The 26,452-nt window shown below is 40.1% G+C and overlaps 1 protein-coding gene across 1 annotated transcript in view; it reads right to left on the bottom strand.

Annotated features, from left to right (window-relative positions):
- Nucleotides 1-295: 295 nt before the first annotated feature.
- tfpia (tissue factor pathway inhibitor a) overlaps nucleotides 296-26,452 on the bottom strand; it is a 34,722-nt gene continuing 8,565 nt past the window's right edge. Inside the window, exons 2-7 of the mRNA XM_079231402.1 lie at nucleotides 14,207-14,404; nucleotides 5,657-5,833; nucleotides 4,748-4,825; nucleotides 4,158-4,211; nucleotides 1,355-1,543; nucleotides 296-1,179 (exon numbers count right to left, since the gene is read on the bottom strand). Coding sequence (XP_079087528.1) covers nucleotides 1,112-1,179; nucleotides 1,355-1,543; nucleotides 4,158-4,211; nucleotides 4,748-4,825; nucleotides 5,657-5,833; nucleotides 14,207-14,404 — 764 coding nt within the window. The 3' untranslated portion in view covers nucleotides 296-1,111. The remainder of the gene's footprint in view (nucleotides 1,180-1,354; nucleotides 1,544-4,157; nucleotides 4,212-4,747; nucleotides 4,826-5,656; nucleotides 5,834-14,206; nucleotides 14,405-26,452) is intronic.

Here is a 26,452-nt window from a genome sequence, read left to right as displayed (position 1 = left end):
AGTTGAGTTTAAAAAAAAAACACACACCATTAAATTAACAACATCCAACACACTGTTTTCCTCGAAATTCGAAGTGTCACCAGTTGTTGAAGCCATAAAGTAATCTCTGTACATCGTTTGATCTCCTGTGAAAAAGCTTTCTAAGACCAATAGGAACTATGGATGTTAGCTTGCTATTTAAATGTTTTGCTTCTTTTTTTTGCTGTAATGTTAAACATGTCTGTGCTTGTTACATACAGACTATTGCTGGGAAATAAATCAGACAGAGAACCCGAAGAGAGAAAGAAAAAGATCGAAGTTTATTCCATAAACTCGTAGTCACATTCATTACAGCCATGTTTATAAAAGGATAAAAGGAAAGTGATTACTGTGCTGGCGAACGCTTTCGAAAAACTTACTTTACACAACACTGCCCCTCTCTGGTTATCCTTACCACCATGCCAGCAGGACTGCAACAGTGATTTACTGAACTGCATACAATTGATTAAAAAAGAAGATGGAAACAAAAAAAGGTGTTCATGTTTAATCCAACAAAAACAAAACACGTCATTACCTTGTGCACTTTGATTTATAGCTGTGAAGACATGGTCATCTTGATTAATGTGGTTTCTTGAGATCATTGTGTGCACGGTCGTGGTTGATGGTTGCCACCAGTTTAATCTGCTAATGCTGTTGTTCACATTGATTCACAATAGTGGAGCAACACTCTTGTAGAGAAGCTTCAGTTACTGTACAGCAGGGTAAGCATTCATTTTGTTATTGAGCAAAAATATTGCTTTGGTGTTTTCCCATAAATTGTTACAGGAACAGTATCAGCGAGATGATAACAGAGCCCTGAAACTGGAAAATTAAATGCATAATATATTGTTTAGACAAAAGCATTGATACAAAAGAGCGTCAGTGTGGAGAGCTGCAAAAAGAGGTATTGAAACAATAATGTAGACAAGGATGATAATTGCATCCAGTCCCAACAAAGGTAAATCACGTACACTAAATGTCATTTATACAAGTACCGCAGCACAGAGAAACAATAGATACGAGTACAGCTAAACATAACAGAGGAACATAAATAAAAGGTGGCTCCACAGCAGTGCAGGATGTGATGTAGTGTTCAGACCGAGTGGTTGACGAGAAGGTTTCTGTTTTTCTTCTTTATTCTGATCCTCCTGGTCCCGTGAGCTGCAACAGCACAGAACAGGAAGTTAATCGTGAAATATTGGGAGTATTTCATAAAGAAAAACCTATACTTAAAATGCTTACAGACGATACATGTACTTTCTGCAATTAAACAATATTAAGAATTTTTTTTAGAAACATTTTGAAAATGATGAGGGTAAGGATAAAATAGTCATACCCTTTCCGTTTCCGATGCACTTGGCAATACATTCTTTCCGCAGTGTGAAGTTGTTGTCGTTCCCCCCGCAGCCGCTGTAGTGGAACATCTGGCATCTCTTGATCTTGGGGTTGAATGCAAACCTTTTCTCTGCACCGTTACATGTCCCCCTGTCCACGGGACTGAAGCACATCTCTGAGGGGCTCAAGGCTGTGGATCAGAAGAAAGAGTCAGAGAGTGCATTGGGGATTCATGTTCAACCACTCAGGTTCCAAAATGATGCACATCATCTTGAATAGCGTCCTTCAAATGTTATGTCATGATGTATTTGGATCTCTCGGATCCACTTCAGCTTGATTACAGGGTCAGGTAAAAGGGTGGAGCTCCTGAAGAAGAATGATGCCCGTTTGCTTAGCGTCCTCATAGCTTTTAACTGCAAATTGACATTGTACAAACACAGGACTTTCACCCAGGAGACAGCCGTTTGTGTCCCGTGTAAAGCCAAGAGCAAACCTTGAGTTTACAGCTGTTGTAACGTAACAAGCGTTATGAAAAGTTATTTTTAGTTCAGAAACGGTTGATGTTTTCCTTTGGTTTGCAGGAAAGTAAAATGTCAACCTTGTTTTCTCCAACTCCATCAAAATGTGTTCATATCCTCATCCATTAGGCTTCAGTCCAACTTAATGATTGTGTCTAGAGTCTGCAGGCTCTCGTCATTAAATGGACAGGTTTGAAAAAGTGAGAGTCGTTATAATGACTCCACAGTGCTGTGTAAGCTATCCGCTCTATTCTCTTCACCGGCTTTCCTCATGGTGAGAAACACAGGGAGGTTTTTTTTCAGCAATAATGAGTGTTTTTACCTCAACCGAAGGACGTTAGTTTTCACAAACACCACCACTCCACTACGACTTCAAAAGTCAAATATTAGGTCATTAAGACGTTTGTTGGGGTTAAACTGGGGTCAAATGAGCATTTGCGGACTGCATAAAAAGTTGTCCGAAATATTTTGAAGGTATTCATATTATTACCATCAATAGTAGCAAAGCATGAGACGGTATGAAATATGTAATATAAGAAGAAATCCTCTCATTCAGTTTAAGAATTATTGGATTAGAATTAAAAAAATCTTAAATAATGTTTGAATAAAACATTTTGTACCATGTCTCAAACCTTTTTCCTCAAACCTGAACTAACAGAAAAAAACATACACACACTGACGAACCCCAAAAGATAGCCCCATTATGTGGTTCAGTCATTATGTGGTTCATATTTTTGGAATAAAATGCTAGTGTGTGTGTGTGTGTGTGTGTGTGTGTGTGTGTGTGTGTGTGTGTGTGTGTGTGTGTGTGTGTGTGTGTGTGTGTGTGTGTGTGAGAGAGAGTGTGTGAGAGAGTGAGCTTAAAAAACCCAAGTTGTGCCTCCCTTTGTGGCCCACATTGCTTTGTTGAATCAATTGTTTTGTATTTAAATTCTTTACAGACACAAGAGTCTACAAAACAACTTCTCCCACTGACACTTAAAGTGTACATCACCGTTTAACCACAAGATGTCAGTCTTTGTTTTCAACATCACAATATATGCTTGGCAGAATGACACCATATACTCAAGTTGAATGCCAAATACCAATTCCATCATGCTAATTGTGTAGCTTTTACTACTTTGAAATTCAAAAGCCACCATAATATCAATGCAGGAGTAAAAACACAACAAATGTCATAAATACTGACATGAATCCTTACCAAAGATTATCCTCTACATCTGTCTGATTTAAGATTTGAATAATTCATTGTTACTGTAAGGGGCTTTACCTTCATGCCAGCATTATTTCTGAGAGACCATTTTGTGATCTCATCGCAGAATTAAAGAAAAACAGATTGAGAAGGAGGCGGTGCTGTTGAGGCCAAGTCATCCTGAATCTTTTCCTCTCAACGTTTTCTGACAAGAGGGAAATTGGATTTTAAAAATGATAACTCTTTGAATGAGCTGAGGGGAAGCAGGCCAGGGTCTGCCTGCGCTCTCCTGCTGTGGCACAAAAGAGCCTTGGAACGCTACAACCGTGATGTATGCTCCCTCAATCCTAATACACAGAAAATGTGTAAATGGGAATGCTTGACAAATGGGCTGTGGGAAGGAGACACCGATGCACTCGGTTCCTGCCCTTTGCCTTGCACAGCAGAAGCAATTTTGCAAGCTGTTTGCCATCCATGCATCGCTGCACCTTGAGTTTTTATTTCATTTTATTACAGTTAAGTTATTGGCAGCCCACGCAGGTTTAATAAAGTAAAGATATTTGCTTACAATGAGGTTTAGGCATAACTCAGAAGTCAGCATGGACTGGTTGCTACTCTCAAGACAGGATGATTGATGTAATTATGACTAACAAAAGTTAATCTATCCCAAATGACTGGGGCACTGGGATTTCTGTAATTAATGAACACTGCACTCTGCTTTGGGCCTCGGGGTCTGCAAATATGTGGTGAGAGAAAACACATTTTTCGCATCCTGAGGGGAAAGAAAGATACATTTTCCTTCCTGGTCAAGGGCACTGGACTAAAACTGTTATCAGCAACACAATCGGCTAATCTCTGAAGTTCTTTGAACTGAAAAAAGTTCCTTGTTAACTTGTGTTCAGAACAAATAGCAAAGCAAATGTTTGCCTCCCGCCATGACGCGGAACCGTTTGTGCAGTTTGCAGCTAACCACCACAATTAGCTACGTAGCGATACCGCCATTAGCTGGAAGCTAGCTTGTAACGCACGCACCAACCATGTCAGGGTTTGGTTCCATTAACATTATATTGACATTTGTATTCATACTTTCTTACCTTTTCGCTCTTGGTTAGTGTTATTCACTTGCACCGGAAGTTCAATCAATTCCTCTGAGAAAAAGAAAGGAAAAAAACACATCAAGAGATCTGTCATTTTAGTTTTGGAAATGTGCTCAATGGCTTTCTTTCCCCAGAGGGAAACGAGAGGATCGCTACGACTCATGTCTTAAGGACAGAACTAGAACCGGGGGTTTACTAGCTTAGCATAAAGACCAGGCTGTTTCCCCATGCCAGTCTTTAAGCTGCCTCCTAGCGTTTACTCCATGCTACGAGAGTGGCGTCAATCTTCTCATCTCTCCCTCAGGAAAAAAATGGAATTCCCCTGAATGTTGAACCATTCTTTTACAGATAAATTTGAGTGGACTTTGAGGGAGACTGTACATTCTAAGTGGAAGCACACAATTCAAACCTGAATTACACATAACTGCAAAACCAAATATGTGCTGTTTAGTGTTTTGAGATGATTTAACAACAACCCAGTGATAGGGGTTGATGGGATTTTAAGAATGACATTTGTTTTTAGATTACTACAACAAGCAATAAAACTTAAGCACGTTATACTTCAAGAGTGATTTTTGTATTCTTACCATTAAACATGATCGGCTGCACAACAGCAGTGTGTCTGGCAGACAGTGTGTGGACTTCTGGTGCTTTAGTGGGTTCTGCTATATTGACAAAAAAGAAAAAATACCAACTGAGACGGTGTGTCGCCACGGCTACCAAACATAAATCCAATGAATTAATGCCTATATTTAGAACAGATTGCATTAAGTTCTAGCCATCAATCATAATTCAAGTAAGTTTAATTGCATTAGTATCAGACCAGAAAGGGTGTTGGTCTGCAAACACTAATGAAACCAGACAGAATCCTCCTCCATCTAAAATTGTTATCCATTAAAAAAAAAGAAAAAAAAGAAAGGTTTTTCAATCGATTTTTTAGTACATGGGCTGTCTGCAGAATTGTTACAGTCGAGCGACTCTCCCGTTATTTTCTTTGACAATTTTAATCTCTAAATGACTTTTAAGTCGGGTCTAAGTCGAGCATAATTGGGTGTGCTTGGGTCGCTTTAAAACAATTTAAATGCAAAATCAAGGTGACATGTGATTTCATGGTCAGCTAAAATTCAACCAAAAGTTAATTTTCTGAGGTAGAACTATATTGGTTAAGTAACCGCTCCGAGATGAGTTTGCATTTGTTGTGCAGCAGCTGTGATCTGCTGTGCTTTGGCTGTCTGTGAACACAGAGCAGTACACCTTGCATACTGCTGTGAGGTAAAGGCCGGAAAACTAATTATTTCTGTAACAACTGACTTTTTTTTTTTTAAAGATACAGTCAATTTTCCACCAAATGACGACATCTTTAGAGCATTCGCAGCTGCTGAACATAAGCAGTCTTAATTAAGGGTTTTAAATGGAACCAAACAATGCGGCTGTCTGGACAGCTTGGGTGTTTGCCAGTATTTAATGGAGAAGGAGAAAAGTTCAACCTGGCCTACCTGGGCTCTGACATCTTGCCTGGCACTGCGACATGCTCATGAAATTGTTGGCATTGCCAAAACAGCCGCCATAGAAGAAACGCTTGCAACGTTGACTAGTGCTGTCAAAGAAGTAGCGCGTCAAGAGCGCTCGGCAGGGACCAGGAGCTTCGGCTAGGTGACACGGGTTCTTGTTATCTAGGAAAGAGAGAGAACAATTGTTAGAAACAAAGAAAATATTCCTTTAGGTATTGAGTCTATTGCTCAATAAATTAATAGTAAATGTCTTAATTTCTTTTTTCATCACACCTCAAATTGGCCTCACCCACTACTGGACTCTATGGGTAATACTCTCCTCCAATCACAAGCACGCGATCGGCCACTGAACATTTGCGTAAGTGTAGCCAGCCTATCCCCGTATGGACTTGTCGCTTCAAAAACCATGTCAGTGCTCGACACGTCCCGGCCTCATTGGAAATTCACAAAGCTTGCTTCAAGTGCCTGTGCACTAATCAATCGTTGGTTGGCGATACCTGCTAAGTGCAGTCTTCGCAGTGCAGGACTAGTGTTAATAAAGTTGTAAACGTAAAGCTCCAATCACTGACATCTGAAAATCAACAGTTTGCCGTCACTGGCCTCTCGGTCACAGCTGCCCCACTTCCTGTCTCCGCAGCTGAACAGTAACATGTTCTTCGGTTCTCAGATTCACTCACAATCTTCCTTTGCAGGCTGAAAATGAAACACTCACAGCAAGAACTAGCTTGTGTTCTCCAGTGAACCGAATCACCACCTCTGTAGTGCCTTTTCTTCTCTGCTTTATTTTTCCGTCATATCTTTTCTGTATCTTACCGTAGCTCTGACTCCCCATGTTCACTTCTTAACGCTCGTTGCATATATTATGACCCTCGGGTCTTGGAGTATTGGGATCAGGGCATTGCAGCTCTGAGCAGCAGTTTGATGTTCTTCTAAATTCTGCATCGTGCATTGTGTAAATGTGACGCAAGGTTGTTGTAATAGTGCATGTTCGTTTCCTTGATAGCAATTCTTTTTGCCACACTTTTTACGTTTTTGGAATCTATTTGTACTTTAAAATCTGTCATACAAACTGCTGACAGATTCTGTTTAATCTGAGATCTGTAACTTTAAGCATTGTCAACATTTGCAGCCGCGCGGGACACTCGACAGCAGAGGTGTTGTGGAGGGTTTTCAAGCACCCTCACGAAACCTAAAAAACGTGTTCGCGCTCGTGACAGCGTTTTGTTTGATTTGTGTCTGGAACATGAAATCAACCATGGTGTGAAATGCATCACTTGCAGTGGACGGGCTAAGTTTCAAACTGACTTTATTGTCATTATCAACCAAGACAGGTGCAGCCTGACACGGTGTGGCGAGTGTACCCAGTACACCATGGCAGGTGTACTGGGTAGTACATCCACCCACACAGATGGATTATGACGTATTCATCAACACATTTTATAGTTCTATCTCTGATACTTATAGGAGTCCTTAAATGTCTGTGATGTGGAAGGTTTGTGAAGGTAATACTTCATGATTACATGACATTTAAAATGACAACGATGAGGCTTTTCTTGCTATAAAGGTGCAATCCAAAGGTTGTTGATACGATGAAACAAATAAGTAAACCTCTGAAACCTCGTCAGAACAACCTCATGCTGTGAACCCCAACGTTGATCAAATCCACAAAACTGCATTTCAAATACGAGTGAAGATCTCACAAGTTTCCAAAAGTATCAAATATGCCAGGCTTCCTGTGGGGAGATGTCTCTAAAATAATGCAGAGTACATATAGAATATGAATATATATATATATATATATATATATATATATATATATATATATATATATATATATATATATATATATATATATATATATATATATATATATATATATATAATATATCATTTTAGGTTTGCGTCATAGACACATACAAGAAGTCATCGTCATCATGACATCAATTAGTTTATGGATTGCGGTTTTGAAGCCTTAAGTTTGACATTTTGGCCGTCAATATCTTAGTTTTTGCAACCAGAAGTGACAGGAAAGGTGGATCTAAGTACAACTAAATGATAAATAAGACAATCAAAAAAGTTACAAATATTTCCATAAACTGACAAAATATATTTAAGTCTGTGAATGTGGAAACTAATATCAATATGTAACTATATCAAGGATTATAGACCGTTTGTCTTCTAACATCATCAGAGAACCTTAAGGACTTTTTGGGGCCTTTCTTTTAGGTGGCCAAAACATGTTTTGCTGCTGCCTGTTTCCACATCAGTGCATTGCTTTGTTCCCGTGCTTGTACTCACATCTTTTTCTCCAAACTCTAAGCGTGCCGGCCGTCATCTACTGTAGGTAATACACTGACTATGGACAAGTACCTCATCCAACCTCACTTCAAATGATGCAAACTATGCCTTTAAGCTCTCGTAGCTTCTATAAGACATGCAGCCATCAAGGGATTGCAACAAGGCAACAATTCACTGACCAGACATTTCTGATTTAATGTCTAACAAGCTGACAACGCAAAATCAATCATCTTTGTTAGAAGCCAAATTAAAATTCTGTTGGGACTTCTGACGAAAACGCAACGTGTCCTGACAGCTGCCAGAGCATGTCTTACACAATGCTTAACACTCACAATCTGGTTTATCCTTTAAGTCGATGAAATAACTCACTACTGGAGAGTGACGGTGATTAAAAGGGCTATCATTGTAACATCTAAATGCATTTTACGAGGTGACTTTGACTGAAAAGCACGAGTCTGGCGCTCTCTGTGGAGCAATGCAGTAATGAATAATTCAGAAACACAATTGTCTATCCGAGCTGTGAAGGTGATCTGTGTTTTGTGGAGAATTATCGGCCAGCTCTCTTTTCAAATGCTGGGTGTCAAATGGACTCATCATTCTTCCAGAAAGTTGGTGTCGCTTTCCAGGAGAACATCGTTTTTTTGTTTTGTTTTGTTGTTTTTTGTCTTCATATTCTGTCCCCTTTGAGTGTCATACCCAGAATGAGGAGACAGTGTACCACATATCTATTGAAAACTAAGTTTAGACTGCACTTGTTGTCACCACAGCCCTTCCTTATTCAACACCGCTTTCTTCCTTACATTTTTTGTTCAACTTATTTTATAAATATTTGTAGAGTTTCTGCATCTAAAAAGTGCTGACACAATTTTGACCAGGCCTCTTGTGGGGAAAATAATGGAATCGATATTTGAGCTAAATAAATTAACCTGGGCGTAAAAATAACATTTGCCACTGGATGGAGACAGACGTAATCCAATCACATAGAAAAACAGTGTCCTCAGCGGCAAAATCAGCATATGCATATATAAATAATAATAATAAAAATAAATCAATTTCCGCTGCTTTATTACAATGCTATTGTTTGCCTATTGCAAAGTGCTATGTAAACATAGCGGGATCAAAGTGTTAAAGGCCCATGTTTGCAGGCTTAGCTCTGAGGAGAGTTATTCTTCAAAAAGCTTATTTTTTTCAGATCCCAAAGCCCCAAAATTGTCAGTATACTTTACATGAGACCAGCGCTTCTCCAGGTGGTTGTGGAGAAAAAATAAATAGAAAAAAAAGGTTGAGATAACATTGACGTGGAATTTCCAGAAGGTCAGGTGGAGAGAAAAGGGTCACGGAACACATCTAAAATCCACAGTGCATGGAGCACATTGGACAAAAACTGTCAAAACAAAGCCTTATTTATTTATATTTATTCATCAGAGTATATATGTGGGATATTTGTATTTGATGACATGTTATGAGATATCAAAGTGTTTAGGAACTAGATGTTTCAGCTCTACAAAGCAGGCTCACGTGTCTCCAGTCCAAACAATCTGCTAAATGCTGACACCTCCAGCAGCATTTGGTTGTTTGTGCTTTTTTCTTCCCTTTTTCCTTCCCTGACCTTTCTTTTCTTTTCTTCTTTTTCTTTTGATCAGTGTCTGTGCTCCCAGACTGAGCATAAGCCCTGAGCAAAGAACAAAAAAGTGCAACTGTCACAGAGAAACACTGTGTTCCCGTCTCGGACCTCTTCAAGCAGAGCTGTAAAAGGGACAAAGGACCAAAGGGGGAATGTGGGACACGATGGCTATATGAGTCATTGGGGTTTCAGTAAAGCGTCAGGGCTGGAGAACAGAAAAAACTTTTGCAGAGATCGGAGAAAAAGGTTTCCCGGACAGTAAGACAGAATGTCCCCTCACAGAGGTGTGTGACCTTTAGAAGAGCATTCTTGTTAAGTGGCCATGTCATCTCATGTGGTGCTGGCAGCATGGGGGGGAAGCCTGTTTAAATAACATAAACATATTATAATAAACGTTACATTTTATGAACATGTCTTAAAGATATTAACCTTTTCTTCAATAACTACTTCATCCTCGTAACATTACTGTTTTACACAGAACACACACATACACACACACATTCATTTTGAACATAGAGGAGAATTCTTTCTGATATAGTCACGTGCACTTCTAAGAATGTTCTTCCCCAATAAAAAAAAAAAGACATGAAAGTATGACTAATGCCGACATGAGGTTTGACTCAGCAGAGATAGATTTAAATGAGAAGGGGAGTTGTGTTTTCCTTTCCATGAATAAAGACATTTCCAACAACAACAACAAAATCCCCAGAGTGCAGGAAATTAAGTGATAGTAATTCATAGAGTTATTTACTGTTTATAAAAATAATGGAAACATAATGTACAGGAAAAGTTTCAAAAAGTCAGTCTCAATTACTGAAAATGAAATGACTGTTGTAAGTTTAGTCGAATGTTTAATTAACCTACAAATTAATTAGACTTAATAAGCCAGGCAAGATCAGTGTGACATTCATTTCACTGCACTGAAGCTCAAGGCTAACTAATATTCTCACTAATGTCTTTTTTTTTTTGGCAGCAATCTAAATCATGTCTGTTGTTGGTAAAAAAAAAAATAGAGCTGTGTCCACACTGCATACTGAGTGAGTACAGTATACTATGTGCTACATGCCAATCTTTGTAGCGTAGGTGACTGCTTTTGCGGTTGCTACCCAACGCACATGTACTTGGGAACCAACAGGCCATGATAAACCATGCGACTTTGGGAAGACATGTCAATTAAACTTAACAAAAAGAAAGCAAAGTGCATTTTCTAAAAGAGGTATCAGTTTTTCCTTTCATTTTGTTTTCCCACATCTTTCTGTAGCTAAATCGCCATGGATGCATTACGGGAGAAGTGCACGGAGATGGCAGCCCATTCATTCCTATGAAAGTTCACCTCACGCTTGTGGTGCTCAGAAAAATCTAATTTTACAACTGCTCCTTTTCAATCATTGCGGATGGGAACTAGATTGTTTGCACTGTTAGCTCTGTTTGCATTAGCGCTGTTTGCACTGTTAGCGCTGTTTTCATTAGCGCTGTTTGCACCATTAGCTGTGAGCCGCCGGTTCAATGTCGCCGCAATGTTTACCTGACCCAAACTTGTTGTGTGTATCCTGCATTGGAAACATCAACGTTTGATGGCTCGCAGTCTTCTCTTCTCTGTCTTTTGTGTCTTACCGCCACTGATCTTCATCAGCAGAATCCCAGAAAACCTGCATGTGAATGTGCATACGTGTGTGTGCATGCACGTGTGTGTTTCCCGTGTGTGCGTTATACAAACAAAAAGGACAGACTTTTTCAGTGTAAGCTAGCGGGATGACTGAATTGGAGTCGTTTCCTTTCCATTCTGACTTTGGTCGTTGAGACAAAGTCACCATCCGAGCAGTAAAAGTGGATACACACATGGACGCGCGTTCAATTTAGATAAAAGCGACCACTCCGAGGTGTTATGCTTTCCTGCAAACTGCCCTTTAAATGCCATGGAACCAATGCAAGTTTTATAGCTCTGTTTAATGCAATGTCATTTTCTTTATGATCAAAAAGCAGAGTAAGACTACACTCAGACCAACTTTAATCTCTGCTCGTCCCCTTCATATTTCTGTCAGAGCAGTATTTAATATCACCTCAGCTGGAGCCAGAAACTCCACACCTCCAGATGCGTCTTTACAGCCCATAGTTGTTTGGGAGGAGACCGATAACGGAACACCAAATCCAGGCAACCTAATGCATTATGGGAATTCCTGCAAGATGCAAATACATTCATGGTCCTCTTGTAGGACGTATCTCACGGCATGCAATGTGAAGGTGAAGGTTATTCTTTGTCATGCCGCAGGATAACGCGCCATCTAAATACATGTCTTTCATGTAAGAGCATATTTCCTGTTGAGCTAACAAGCGTGAGTATCAAAGGCATATTGTTTTTCCTGACAGATATCATTACACACTGCACAGAGCTGATAAAGAAGAAGAAAGGCGTTTCCTTTTGTGGACGAAGCGTTTCACACTCCTAACTCAGCAGCCACCTGAAAAGTGCCTTTGAACCAAAACCAGCTCGTCTCGCTGTGGATAAATTGAACTCCCACGGGTGAAAGGTTTAATTGTGTCTCCATCGATTGCTTTTCACAAAAGCTAAGTGCAGCGTGGTGAGTGACACAATGTATCCCTGCACTGCGAAGACTGCACTTAGCAGGTATCGCCAACCAACGATTGATTAGTGAAGGAGCGGCAAAGACCAACGAGCGCCCTCCGTCTCGGCAACTTTGAGTCCACTTAGTAGTCGTGTTCAGACGCACTCGCCGTGACCTTAAACACTCTACTTTCAGTCATCGTCAGACTCTATCGCATGGTTATGAAAACATCTAAATTCAATGTTGTGTGCAATCCAGAATTGAGCTTTTGTGTTTGTGTATCCATTGACCTCAGTCACGCAACACCACAGAAAGCGTTTAGCGACTGCCACTTAAAGCGCTTTGAGCCTAACGGCCGCATGCAGCTGTGTTCCACTTGAAGGTGAAGAAAAGCGATACAACACTAAAGCAATGATGAAGGTCGAGTTAAGTTTTGCATTTGCCAACTCCGAAAAAGAGTTTAAAAAAGGAACCTGTCTGTGTTTATATCTCCGCCGCTTTTACGAACCATAGATCTGTAACGGTGGGTGCAATATTTGATTTAACCAATTGTGCAAATGATCATATATCACCACTGCCATTGGAACTGATTGATGCATCTTCCGATGCAATCCAGTGTGTTTCAGGCACATCACACCACACGGGCGTCGTGCGAGGAAGCTGAATCCATTCCATTATCCAAACCGTGTATCCTATTTAGGATCGCGGAAGTAAACTGAATCTGTGTCATACAAATCTGGATGTTTTCACCGACATTATTTTTAACTCAACACTTTTTTCACTTTACCCTATTTGATCTATAAAATTCATCTACACGTTTGGATCAGGATGCACACCCTTTTCTACATACAGACAACACAAACAGATTCAGGTACGACTCAGACTAACAAAGACATGTATTAGACACACACACACACACACACACACACACACACACACACACACACACACACACACACACACACACACACACACACACACACACACACACCAGAGGTAGACCACAAGTTGACTTTATGCTTGTTACCAGTCGTTACGTAAGATAGTCCGCTAAAGGAGGATATTTCTATGCGATATTTATGTTGTTACGGTTGTGAGGTTCGATGTATTCCTCGCAAAACGTGTAGAGACGACGGAAACAAACTCTCAATGGAATACAGTTCCTTAAGGTCACTCAGGCAAAAGGCTGCACTGAAGCAACAACAACTGAAGGCCACTTTTAAAGGAATAACAGATTCCCTCGACACGGCGACAAGGCCAAATAGATTACAGGCAGGGTTTGTTATTTTATACTGATATATTTGAAATAGTATAAATAAAAAACATTAAGGAACAACTTGGCTGCCAGCGTTTGTTTGTCATAATGCAATAGAGAGCCATTTAATTCTCAAGCATATATATTGGATTGATGTAATAACTTTAATGTAGTAGAAGAGAGCACTGTGCAGCTGTTATGTCGAGGGAAATAAAAAAATTGGATCAGAACTCTGTGTATTCAATATTAAATGAGTTGGGTTGGGATCACAGGCTCCAAAAAAAAACTTGATCAGGGCATCACTAGTTATATTCAATTAATTCAACTTCAATTCATCATCAGTTCAGTAAGTGCAACCTATAAATAATACAAAACCGGCTGCCTCTCTTAAATGTGCCCATATTTTACATTAACCAGATGGCTCGAGAAAAACTGTTCAGAATGAATGTGCTGGCAATGTTCCATTTTAGCCACATACCAAGAAAATGACTTTGTAATACGATTTAATGCCCAAGGTGGCAATACAATCTAATGAGGAACAACAGTGCATGAGAAAACAAAACTCTTCATTTGCTAACAACATAACAATGCAATGCTATAATACATATCTATCCCACGTACTGTGATTGTGCAAAATACTCCCTTTTGTATGAATGATGTCAGCCTCTGTGTTCACTCGTGTTAACTTTGAGTGGAGGAAGTTGAATTTGTCCACCAAACATCAAGGCGAGTCATTGGACTGAAACCGTTTGATTAAAAGGAGTTGTAAGTGTCAGCCAAAGGGTCGTACCCACCTGAGACGACGCACGTTTCCTCACATTCGTCCATGGTCATGAAATTATTGGCGTTTCCCCCACAGCCTCCATATTCAAACGGCTCGCAGAGGCCCGTGTCGACATTGAAGAATACTCGTGGCTTAATGGCCTTGCAAGGCCCTGGATCGTCCTTCAGGGCGCACAACTCATTGAAGATGAAGAGCTCGGGTTGAACTTCTGGTGAGGTGGGATAGAGAGACAAACACTTAGTACACTGCTTCCCATAGAGAAATTAGGTCACAACAGCAAACTCTAACCTCGGGCTTCAAGATAAAGTAAAGTTGCATGACTGTATAATTTCCAAAAGACTTCAGTGTGTGGTTAAACAGCTTACTGTTTCTAGACACTCAGATAGAGGCTGTGTGAGGGATTTGTTAACGGCAAAGCCCGAGCTGTGTGACCTCACATAACATTTAGACTGAATAATTAATTTATTAAATATGCAATATTGCAAAGTCAAGAGAGACACAACTCACAATGCTGTAGATGCAAGCTCACAGGTGTGTTTTTGCACTGAAACTAAGGAACCACCAAGGAAAATCTAAATCCCCCAGTACATAAAGGCTGGTGAGAACTGAGTGAAAGCTGCTGGCATTATACAGGATGCAGCACACAGCAACAGTTTGCACTGCAGCAGGTCTGGTCCGATGCGGGAAAGAGATGACATTTAGAGCCCTACTGACCACCGTTGCCGATGTTAAATCCCTATCTCAGTGTGCTGTTGGAGAATGGCTTTCTCGGCCCTCATCCCTGCTGATTTTTAAAACGGCTCTCTGTTATGCCTGCCTGTCGAGCTGCAGCTACTTCCAAACCCAGAGAAAAGAGGAATCTCTGTCCAAAGGGATTTGCAGCTAGCCAAGGCTGAGCGACTGCATTGTTCACTTTATAAGCACAGTGGAGAGCGACATACAATTAGGTTATGAGTTGGAATATTAATGTGGTCAGGTTTGGATTGCAATAGCAGTCTGTCGGTCAAGCAATACACAACTTTAGCTCAGACTGAAATGTCTCAACAACCACTGCATGGATTGCCATGGAATTGTGTGCAAAAATGCATGTTCCCCAGAGGAAGAATCCTATTGACTTTGGGCTTTTACTTTCCTACTGGCGCTGTTACGGGGTTGACACTTGTGGTTTTGAGAGAAATGTTTCAACTATCGGAACTATAGCAATGAAATGTGGTACAGATGTTTATGTCACCCAAAAGATGAACTGCAACGGCGTGTCGAGACCACGTCGCATGACTACATACTACCAGGCAAGATTACATATTTAAACTTGAGCAGAAGACTTGTGCAACGTTCTGTTAATAAGTTCCGCCATAATTGCGTAGACATATAAATGTGTAAATAGTGTCCAATAATTTGGTTTTGAGAAAATAATGCAAAATCAATAACATATAAGCTGCTAATGATGTTGATATTTAGCGGTTTATAAAATATTGTTTATTGTATTATCATTGTGGCCAAAATACACTGTGTGCTGAACTTTTCAAAGTAAAAAAAAAATAACTCATAACTCTGGTGGATGGAAACACAATTATTTTATTTTTTTTTAAATACCTCAAATTAAGTGTGTCATTGCTGTACTGCAATTATCGGCTTATGAACACAGACATATATATACACACACACACACATATACATATATATATATATATATATATACATAAATAAATGCAACAGGCTATATCTAGCGCCAGCACCCTGGGTTAAGTGCTACTTTGAAGTTAGCATGCTAATACGCTTAACATGATGAACAAAGTCATTGTTAGCATGTTGGCATTAAGTTGATTGCACCTCTTTGCCTAAGTACAGCCTCACAGAGCTGCTTGCATGGCTGTAGACCTTTGGTGTTTTGGGATTTTTTGGGGGCTAATCTTGGGCTTTTGATAAAGCACTAAACTGATAACATGTTTAGTCTCGTTTGACTGCATCCAACTGTATTTTATTCTCTGGTGCAATTGGAGAGTTGGAAAACAAACATAAAATGATCTTTCCTGTAAGGTACAACGTTCTATCAAAACACCTCATGTAATGGGAACCACCCTGTCGGTCCTATCAGCACAGCAGTAAACAAGCAGTCCCTCTGCCAGGCGAGGTAATGAGGGCAGCAGCTCAGCACTACAAGCTGACCTCTTGAAAAAAACCTGTCCAATTTTAATTTATAAGCAGGGATTTGGGACACCATTTCAAATACTCCCAATCTCCTTCCTTCCACCTGACCTGTGGTATTGCGATTGCATGTGGGAGGTTGGGTTCCCTGCAGAGACTTATAGTGTTTTTTTAATTGCGTTCTTCTTGTTGTTTCTGATAAGCAGCAGAAAATAGGGCCATCTAGCAGGGAGAAATTACACAGCGACACACAATCTGGGTCTCCGTCTAGTACCCAACCCCATGTAGGCTATGTAAGCATAGCACGACTGAACCTCATTAAACAAACTTTACAGAAACATTGAGATTGTTGCTCTCTTCTTTGTCATTTGGGAGCCTCGAGCTATCAGAATTGTTCCTTTGGGGAGAAAAAAAAAAGAGAAAAAAGTACAAACATGGTGCAGACGGCTCTTTTGTAAATCTAATAACTACGAATGTTCATTATGCCAGACTTTGGCCGCCCAAAGCGAGGGGAGAAAAGAGCTTCCTCCTATTGATTGCGGTGCCCGTTGTCTGAGACGGACCAAAGTACAATAAGCTGTGTGATTTTCAATCGCTCATGTCCAATATCCATTCAGGCGTTCTGAAAGAAAACCCATCCAAATACAATGTTGAGAGCTAAACTAAAACATTTTCTCTGAAAGGAAACTAGAAATGGTCCTTGAAGAACAGAGTACAGCCGCATAGACACATGCTTGCACTCTAAGTACTTATTTTTATGTCCATTTTTAGGACGGAATACAGACTTTACGATAGATGAACATACAATAGGCCCAAAACACTTCTTTGACAGTGAAGTCCACATTCAAATGAAGCCATCGGATGAACAAGAGTACGACACATTGGTACAGCTTGTGTAGACTATCGAGAGCTCAGACACACTCATGGGAGAACCATACTGTGAATCGTAACATTGTCCAGTGAAGACTATTTGAGCAGTAGACAACATGTTAAAAGTTAAAAGTACTTCATTTTCTATCACCTTTTGAACTGCAGAATGAACAAACAACTTTCATGAAATATGTTAAATGGAACAGAAAGAAGCTGTTAAGACTTGCAGTGATCTGCCGCCCGCACCACCAGTCAGTCGACACCTGCACTGAGGGACCCTTATTGGTAGCTGTATGAGAGCTTAACACGAGCACCAGCAAGACGGTCTGACAGACTGTTTGGGTTTTTATAATGGTAATTACACCGTTAAAACTGCATGTCTTTCAGCCCACAACCAAATCTTTGTTTTTGATCTTTTCTGAAGCCTAAAGGGTACAATAAAACACAAACATTTCCAAGCATTTATTCCTCTAACTGACACCTGATTTATCATTTAATTTAATTATTTATTCTAAATGAGACCATCATTTTGTAAATAAACATCATGCTGTATTGAAGAAGACTTGAAACTAGCAATTGGGACCATGAACTTGTGTTTGCAATGTGTACTGAGGTAATAAAACATGTGAGATATGCATTTTCTCTTCTATCCAATTGCACTTATCTTTGCAACCAGAAGAGTCGCCTCCTGGTGGACATTAGAAAGAATGCAAGTTTAAGGCACTTCTGTATTGGCTTCACGTTTCAAAACTGGAGGTTGTTTGTCGCATGAATCCCATTAAAAAGTCAAGTAATTTAGCTTAAAAAGAAAATCTGCAGTTTTTTAATAAACTGACCATGTGAGCTGCTTTAGTAAGCTGCAAGTAATTTCAATATTTTTTCATCTTGCCTTGATTAGTGACAACCTTTATTTGTTTGTCAGCGATTATTGGCTTCATAACACACTGCTCTACTTTTAGTGTCATACTAACACAGTGTAGAAGTGCGATAGGCTGAAGAATATTAATATTTAATGAATATTAAAACAGAAAAGCAATGAGCAGCATGAACTGAGTCTTGCAATACATGCAGAAATGATCACGCTCTTGCAGACAAATATTGGTAAGATGAATAGCTTTTTTGTTCATGTGAGCTTTATGGTGAATAATGGATTTTGCAGACTAGACATTAATATCAAAACAATAGATTTCCGCACGCGTTGCAACGGCTGTGAATGCAAACGATTCTGGGTAGTCCACAAATCCGTGCAAAGCTCCAAATCTGTCATCAGGAATCCTCCATGTTGTTGAACAGAAGGTAAATAAATATAATCCTACTCTCACAATGCATCAATAAAAGCTGGGAACTCAACCAAACAAAATCAGCCAGCTTCGTAAACAGAGCCCATGCTGAAAAGGAAGGAAGATGTTTAGATGCATCACATTTCCATTGGCAGCTAGTCTCCTGAGCATCGCTGATGTGGATCAGCGCAGTCAAGATTTGCACACATTTGGATAAAGATCTGAGTTGCTCAACATGCACCGTGCCAAGCACCTCTGTAATGCCAGAGATGGGCAGGTTGAGTCAGTTTGAGGCCCAGTCCCAGCTTGTCTAATATACCTTTAGACAAAGTGGACCCAAGTACAAACTGTACAGCAGCCATGGAGCAGAAAACAACATAACGCAGCCCATTATTGATGACTCAGCGAAAAACAACCAAAGAGCACATGCCGGGGCCAGTATGACAATAAGGTATGATGTTCTCATGAGACCGCTGGAGAAAGTGAAACAGATTTAGACAGACACACAGAGAAAGCCACAGTGTTGACAGCTCCCAGCAGTTCTGCCATCTGCAGCCTTAAATATATGACTGTACACTCCATTAGAGACATTTGTTTATGTACTTTCTGCGGGGAATTCTTCATCGTTTTCACATGCGGTGTAATTGAGAAGGAAATAGTTGAAAAAGTGAAAAAAGGTCTCCATAAAACTGAAAAGCATTTGCTGACTAGGTTGAAACAATAGCCGTGTTCAGAGACCGTGGTATAAATAAACACAATGAAAAGAAAATAATGACAGAAGAATAGTGCAAGTGACAAGAATCTCCTTCTTACGTGTACTCATTATCAAAGTACAAGACATCATCTCTATGATACAATTCAGTAATTCACAGATGGCTCCCTACAGTACTTAGGTAGTCATTCTGTCTGATTAGGTACTTCTATACAGAGCAATAATTACAGAAACATATTTTCCACTTATTCTAAACCCCAAAAAGGCAATGTGTTCAAGTATGTATAATCGTCTACAATCAAAAAGGTCAAAGGGCGCATATTTGTATACGTATAACTGACTTTACACCATTAATATAGCAATGGTAATGGAAAACAAATAAATACATTTTGTTCTGGCACAAACTTGCATGTAAATAGTGTGAAGGTATTAATGGGGTGTGGATTTTATGTATACATATATGTGTACGACCAAGCAAATCCAAGAGAAACTAATTTGGCTCCCATGTTTAAAGTTACAAAACATAAAAACATAAACCCTCACAATGAAGGCAATGACTGACCTTTTCCTAGCAAGGTTTACTAGGCGCTGACCTAGAGTGAACTCGCTTGCTGTATGTATTATTCCAGTTAGTCACCACTGAAGCAGCAGGTATTGCCTTTAGTGACTCACGTGGCTGAATGGGTCATTAAGCGATGGGTGCAAACTCCATGAAATAGAAGTAATGTTGGCTTGCAACACATTGGTCAGTGCAGTATGCGTGTGCTTTGGTGAAGGAACCAAAAGGGTGCATCAACCGTGCCGGAGTAGAGAGGCCCGCAGCGTAAGAAACACTGTCAGTGCGTATCGGAGCCGTGCCCCGAGGCCAGCGGACAAAGGGCTGAGGGTGAGTCACGGCCCGTCCCAGGTTTTACAGCTGAGCCCTGAACAAATGAGGCTACCCTTATTGAAGAAGTGTGTGTTTCTCTTATATAGATAGCTTCAAATGGACTACTTTAATGGCCCTGAGAACACAACATGTTTGTTTCTTCATGGAAATGTTTTTTTTATGAAATTCAAATACTAGACATCTGTATGTTCCAAACAGCAGATGCTTTCTTTGAATTGAGAAAGTACAGAGCCATCGAGTGCTATAGAGTGAGCTTATCACTTTAAAAGAATGCTGCGTCATATGGTTTATTGCCTTTTTTTTATAGCCTTAATGTCGCCAGCCAGTTTCTATCTCTTCATCTACGACTTCCTGTCTCCTACAATTAGTCAGCATCAAAAGTGACCAGCGAGCAGTGGTGGAGGAACTAGTCAGGTCCTTTACTCAAGTAAAGTACTAATACCACACAGTAAAACTACTCTGTTACGAGTGAAAGGCCTTGTTCCATCTTTAGCAAGACCATCTTTAGCCAACCTCTAGAGATGGCAGCATGCAGAGAGCAAGTAAACCAGGAGCCAATACGTTCTCCTCTGTTGTTTTTGTTATGCTCACATAATTAATGCTAATTAGATACAGCTGAGTAAAGCCAGTGAAATCTTCCATTTTTTACAGCTTGTTCAGACTCTGTTAATTATATTTGTTATAATCACAATTTGAAAGAGTCCCAGTAACTCCCCATGTGGGGACTGGACCATAACTGTCACAATAGCTAATCTTGTTGGATGCTTTTTGTCCCAGACATAATTGCAATAAACAATGTTATTGTAATGACCATTTTATGCCGCTGTAATGCTATAATGATAATAGCATCAGGATGTAGGAACACCATTTAAATAAGCAACAACGTTGTTATTCTTAAAAGATATTCTGAAATAATTGTTATATAACAAAAAAAATATCCATTACATTCCTATGTAAACGAAAAAGCATGAACAGAAGGGGCAATATCAGGGTTTTGTCCACATATCGTGCCATAAGCTAGCGTAACAATTATTGAAGTCTTGTCCATATATATTGTACAATAAATGAACGTAAATATTATTGAGGTCATGTGCATACATTGTAAGATAAGTGAACATAAATATTTAAATATTATTGAGGTCAGGTCAATATATTGTAAGATAAGTCAACGTAAATGTTAATTGATTAATTCATATAAAAATGACTTAAATCAAGTGTGAAGATATATATTTAATGCGAATACCGCCGAGACTACTAAAACAAAAATCCCACCAATCTGAGAAAGATGTTGGGCAGGAAATCTAAAAAGAAACAAAGCAATGTTCCCACCGATCATCTCAAATGCAGCTCATTAAAGGCAACAGACTTTGGCCTTTCAGCAGCCAGAGAGAGATGACCTCCTTCTTACAAACCGGCAGAGAGCACTTCCTACAGCGCTTCATGTTGAGAGATCAAAGTGGGCTTCAAGCACCTTCTAAAGCACTTTCTCTTGCCGATCAAAGGAATCCCGCTGAAACACAGACACGTCCGTGCCTCCAGGGGAAATCGGTTGCCATTTTGACAAAACAGTCAAATCTTTGAGAGCTCACGTTGTGTGGTTGGGAAACAGACTGGGGGGCCGGCCTGAAGGCTGAGTGAGTAGTGAATCTATTTGTGTTTGGGCAGCAACAGGCCTGGTCCTGTATAGATCAGTACACAGAGCGGAGCACGAACTCTGCCAGGATTGGCGGTTTGATTGTTGGAGACGCCCAAGTGGAAAAACTCTGCACTCGCATGAAGGATCAATGTCAATGCAATGTCTTTTTAAGCTCACAGCAAGCCTTACGAAACAAATTTAATGTGGTGTTGCTGAAAAGATTGAAACCAACCCACTTGTTCTAACTAGCGGCACTGCGGGGGAAACCTGCTTAATTATCTAAAAGGCTTGTGAGAGCCCTGCATTTTTAATCAGAGCCTGCGTGTTGGTATGGCAGGTGTTGAGGGAGGAGGGATGCTCATTGCGAGTTAATTGTCGCTCCGTAACTCGATAGCTTTTGTAGTCCCATTTGTCCCTGGCAAGCCAGATTTAACATTCATCTCAGTTTGCCTTTTCCACCCATAGTCTCTGATTTTTTTTTTCCTCGCTCTTTCAAAAACGGGACTCTGGACAGATAAACAAAGCTAAAATCAAAACTTTCCGTCTGCCTTCTCATGGCTTTAACTCCCTTCCCTCCATCTAGCAGCTGTTTTAATCAACTGACTTTTCTCCGATGTCAGCTCAGTGGCGCTCTCCCTCAGCAATGGCATTATCTTTTCCTGGCAATATCTACGTTGAGCCCCTACCTGCCGTTTCCCACTTGGTCTGGATAACGCAACAATAGTGGGAACTAGAAATCCCTCTTTCTCTTCGCTGATTCCACCAAATCCGCACTCTGACATTTGCAAAGCTTGAGCGTCGGCGAACCGAACAATCCCACTCAATGCCAATTAGAGTCCAACTCGTCTGGTTCCCAGACAATCAATGCGACAAAGTGTGTTCCCAGGGCACCACTCGGATGGGGCTTTATATGATTAGATGAACTGCAGGTTGGTGACATATATCCTTAAACCGGTCATGCCTTTGGTTAAAAAAAAAAAAAAAAAAAAAAAAAAGAGAAAAGAATCGAGCATGCCTCGGAGCAAAAATGGTGTGTGGCCACTTCTCTGTCCAGAAGGAGCAGATGGCAAACAATGATGTGGGCATAAGTTTGCCATAAGTTGCACAAGCCTGTAGGGTAGAGACTTCCAAGACACCATCTGCCAAATTGAGGCAGTCCTAATTACAAAAGACTCAGTGAATTATTCATCACATTTCTTGCAATAAAAACCACAAGATCCATGAGGATGGAGGTGTTCAAACCAGTGATATAAAATGTTCAAGAGAGGAAAGAAATCAAAGGATTTCCATACAAAGAGCAAAGACATATTAGAATGTGATTAAATTAACATGAATATAACTGCCTGGAGTGAAACAGAGGCCACAAATAACTCTGACTTTAATGAATATAATTATATGTAACATAGCATTATTATTATTATTATTATTATTATTATTATTATTATTATTATTATTATTATGTGAAGTTGGTTAATTTCCCAAATGTGAGATCAGGATTTAAGGTGAACTTCCCCAGGTATATGTTATGTCGGCGTAGTATCATTTTTAACGAGCAGATGTACATTTTGTTGGAAACATTTGGCACATGTAGCAGCGTAGGCCTGGAGAACGTTCCATCGTAATGCTGATTCCACGAAAGCCAGATCCATTTTAAATGAAGAAAAAAAAGGAGCAGAAGAAAGAGAAGAGAGAAAAGCTTTTTTTAACAATTTTTCTAAGTTGAACTTCCCTGAAGTAAAATGTATGACGTTTCTGCAATGAGTCTTTTGTGTTTTCTCGTGTATGAAGCGTCTGCTTGTGGATATATTGGGCTATTCAATAATATATTATGGCAGCTGCTCAGGTTTCTGTGCCGTGCTCACGAACTGAACCAGGTTATTTACTCGTTTCAGATCTTTAAAACAGGTGAGCCTTAATTTAGGCTCCCTGTGAATTTAAATAGCCCAGTTTAGATCGAAACCAGAGACGGCAACACAATCTCACGTGCCGATGACCTGCATGTAATTAGAGCGTAAAGTGGAGGAATCTAAGAACTGGCATCTGGCCTATCACACAATTTGTCTCACACACACACACAGGCCTCTAAAAATGGGGGACCAGCCGAGCGTTGCAGGCGGCTCTCCTCCACGTATCGGGTTGTCGCTGTGCCATCAGGAGCTTCCACAACGGTCACGCACTGCGATTCTCTCCAAGAGATTAGATCAGGTAGGGACACACCGGTTTTCTTATCCAAGATAAGTTTGCAAACCTGGCAGCAACATAACACATTTAACTGGCAACCAGTCACATCTCACGTCCCCTGTGTATTTAATGTAAATTGCTGCCTATTGTTGTTTTAATTTTTTAATTTCAGCTGCTGCAAGAGCCTGTTAGACAGTGAAGCCTGTGAGACAGGAAGTAATTGTCTTAAAAAGGTTAAACAGACACCACGTTGTCCACAATGTAAAAGTGTGATCCATTCCATCCTGATTCTGACATTATTTATTGTCCCCTTGGGGAAACCTTGTATTGGGCGCCGTGTGACGGTTGATGAGCTCTAATTAGAAGCCCTGCAAGTAAATATACAACATTAACACATTATCAACACGATGAATAAGTATATGAGTCTATAAAGACACCCTCAAGTACATTTTCAAGTGGCAGTAAAGACGTAGTGCACGACCTCTGAGGCCAACACTCTTTTGCTCTATGTTTGACTACCATAGGTATATATGAATGTTTGTGTGGCTCTAATCCTTTTTCCATACCTGCACAATCCACCTTTTTTCATTCATTAATTCATATTTGCTATAGTAGGTTTGACCCACAAAATACATAATGTTCAAGGAAGGTGCAACGTTAATGTTTTTGGCCTTAAAAAAGAGAATCTCATTGTTTTCGTCGGGGTTTCATTCGATCTTCGAACCAGGAATTTTAAAACATCCATATTGCACTCTGCAATATGCTGTGATATTGTGTTATCTCATTGCAATATCATGAATACAAACTATTCCCTGTCCACGCTATGCCACCCTTGCGATGTGTGGGAGCGATGTTATTTGCTGTGAGGAAATATAGAAAAAGAAGAAAACACTTTAGCAGAGTAAATAATTCCCACAGCAGGAACACCACACCGCAGGTTTCTGAACAACCGCCGAGAGCTTTTACCGCACGGGAATAATAACTTCTTGTATTGGACATCGCAAGTTGGGAATTTGCCATTTAGCCCAGCCTGAGAAGACAAGTTAAAACTCTTTTCTTCTAAACGCATCTTCAATACCCCCCACACACACAATGAAGCTGTTATTTGTCAGATATTGAACCAACCTTCGATGACTCTCCAGGCTGCAGCCATGAACGTTGGCGTCTTTGATGTGGCTCCGATTACCCAGATGAATCAATGGCTCATTCCCCGTCTGTGCAAATGCCATCCACGACTGATTGTACCGCGCATGTGCTCTTGATTAGATGAGAGGATCGATACAGCTTTCCTCTTATCCAATGCAGGTTATTGTTCAAACAGTATAAATTATAAAAAAAAAGGGGATGCTTCTCTATTGGTAATTGGTGAGCTTTAGTGAAAATGAGAGTTTAGCTTGAACGCGCGCATTCTTCAGGGATTAGACCTGCAGCTGGTGGGAGGAGCACATTAATGCACATGAAATACACTTAAAGTTCAACTGAGATTGCAGCTGTTGCCTTTCAATGTTGTTCGGTCTGATGTGGTCACTTTGTCCCCGTCTCAACAGGAAAGATAAGCAGAACACACTGTAGCGTGACTGCAAATGAATATATTTGGTTTGTTTTCTATTTATTGTAGTACATTTGCTGTGAGCACGGATCCCTTCTCTTCCAGTTAAAAACAGCACTATTTTGGGGGACTTTATTGAGAATATTCTGTATGTGGCCCAGATGTCAAGCAAACATCAGACTTCTGTTATTAGTGTGGATATATAAATATAGAAACACAGATATAGCCATATCCTGCTCTTATTATTCAGTTTATGTATTATCCGAGTCCATATGTACACATATCAGTATGCGATTGCAAATACCACATTTCTAAAAATAAAATGTTCATTTTATTCGTCTATGCCTCAGTCAGAGAGTTTATATTACCACTATATTAGTTGAGTCACACAGTTTCAGACTCACACCGCACTTGAATCATTGGCCAGCTGATCTTCAAAAGAAATAACTTGTTGATGTGGTTGTGACTGTTCCAGCTATCTTCTGCTTTGTTGAATCCTGTATGTGTAAATCTGTTTTAAAAGGTCTTGCTGCGCAGCTGATGCTACCGCCGTGACAAAGGCAAGATAGTTGAAAAACTTGAAAAACAGCACGGTGTACTGGAGAAGAGTTGTGCGACCTGTTTTTACTTTGAAGGATTTCCATGGAACCTGACACACAATCTCCCAGTTAGAAAAGGTAAGGCTGAAAGAAATGAAAAGGCTGATCCAAACTCACACGGCCCTGACAGCTTGCATCTCTATCTTCACTTTAAAAGTTGATATTAATTCAACTTTTCTACATTTTTGCTGAGCAGCTTTGGAGTGCAAAAGGGACTCTACTGCATTGACAATCAACGGCAAGCAGTTAAAAACGAGATGCCCATGGTCCATTCTCACCTTGTCTGAACTGGCACAGAGAGAAGAGAAGTGATGCTTCTTTCATCACAGAGTCTATCGGAGCGCTACCGCGACAAGTTCAGACTTCACCTCTTTCTTTTTTTCCCTTCACCTTTT

Source organism: Taurulus bubalis (assembly GCF_910589615.1).
Source record: "Taurulus bubalis genome assembly, chromosome: 15".
NCBI classification, from domain to species: Eukaryota; Metazoa; Chordata; class Actinopteri; order Perciformes; family Cottidae; genus Taurulus; species Taurulus bubalis.
Note: the sequence above shows the minus strand (reverse complement) of the source record. Positions and strands in the feature narration are given on the sequence as shown.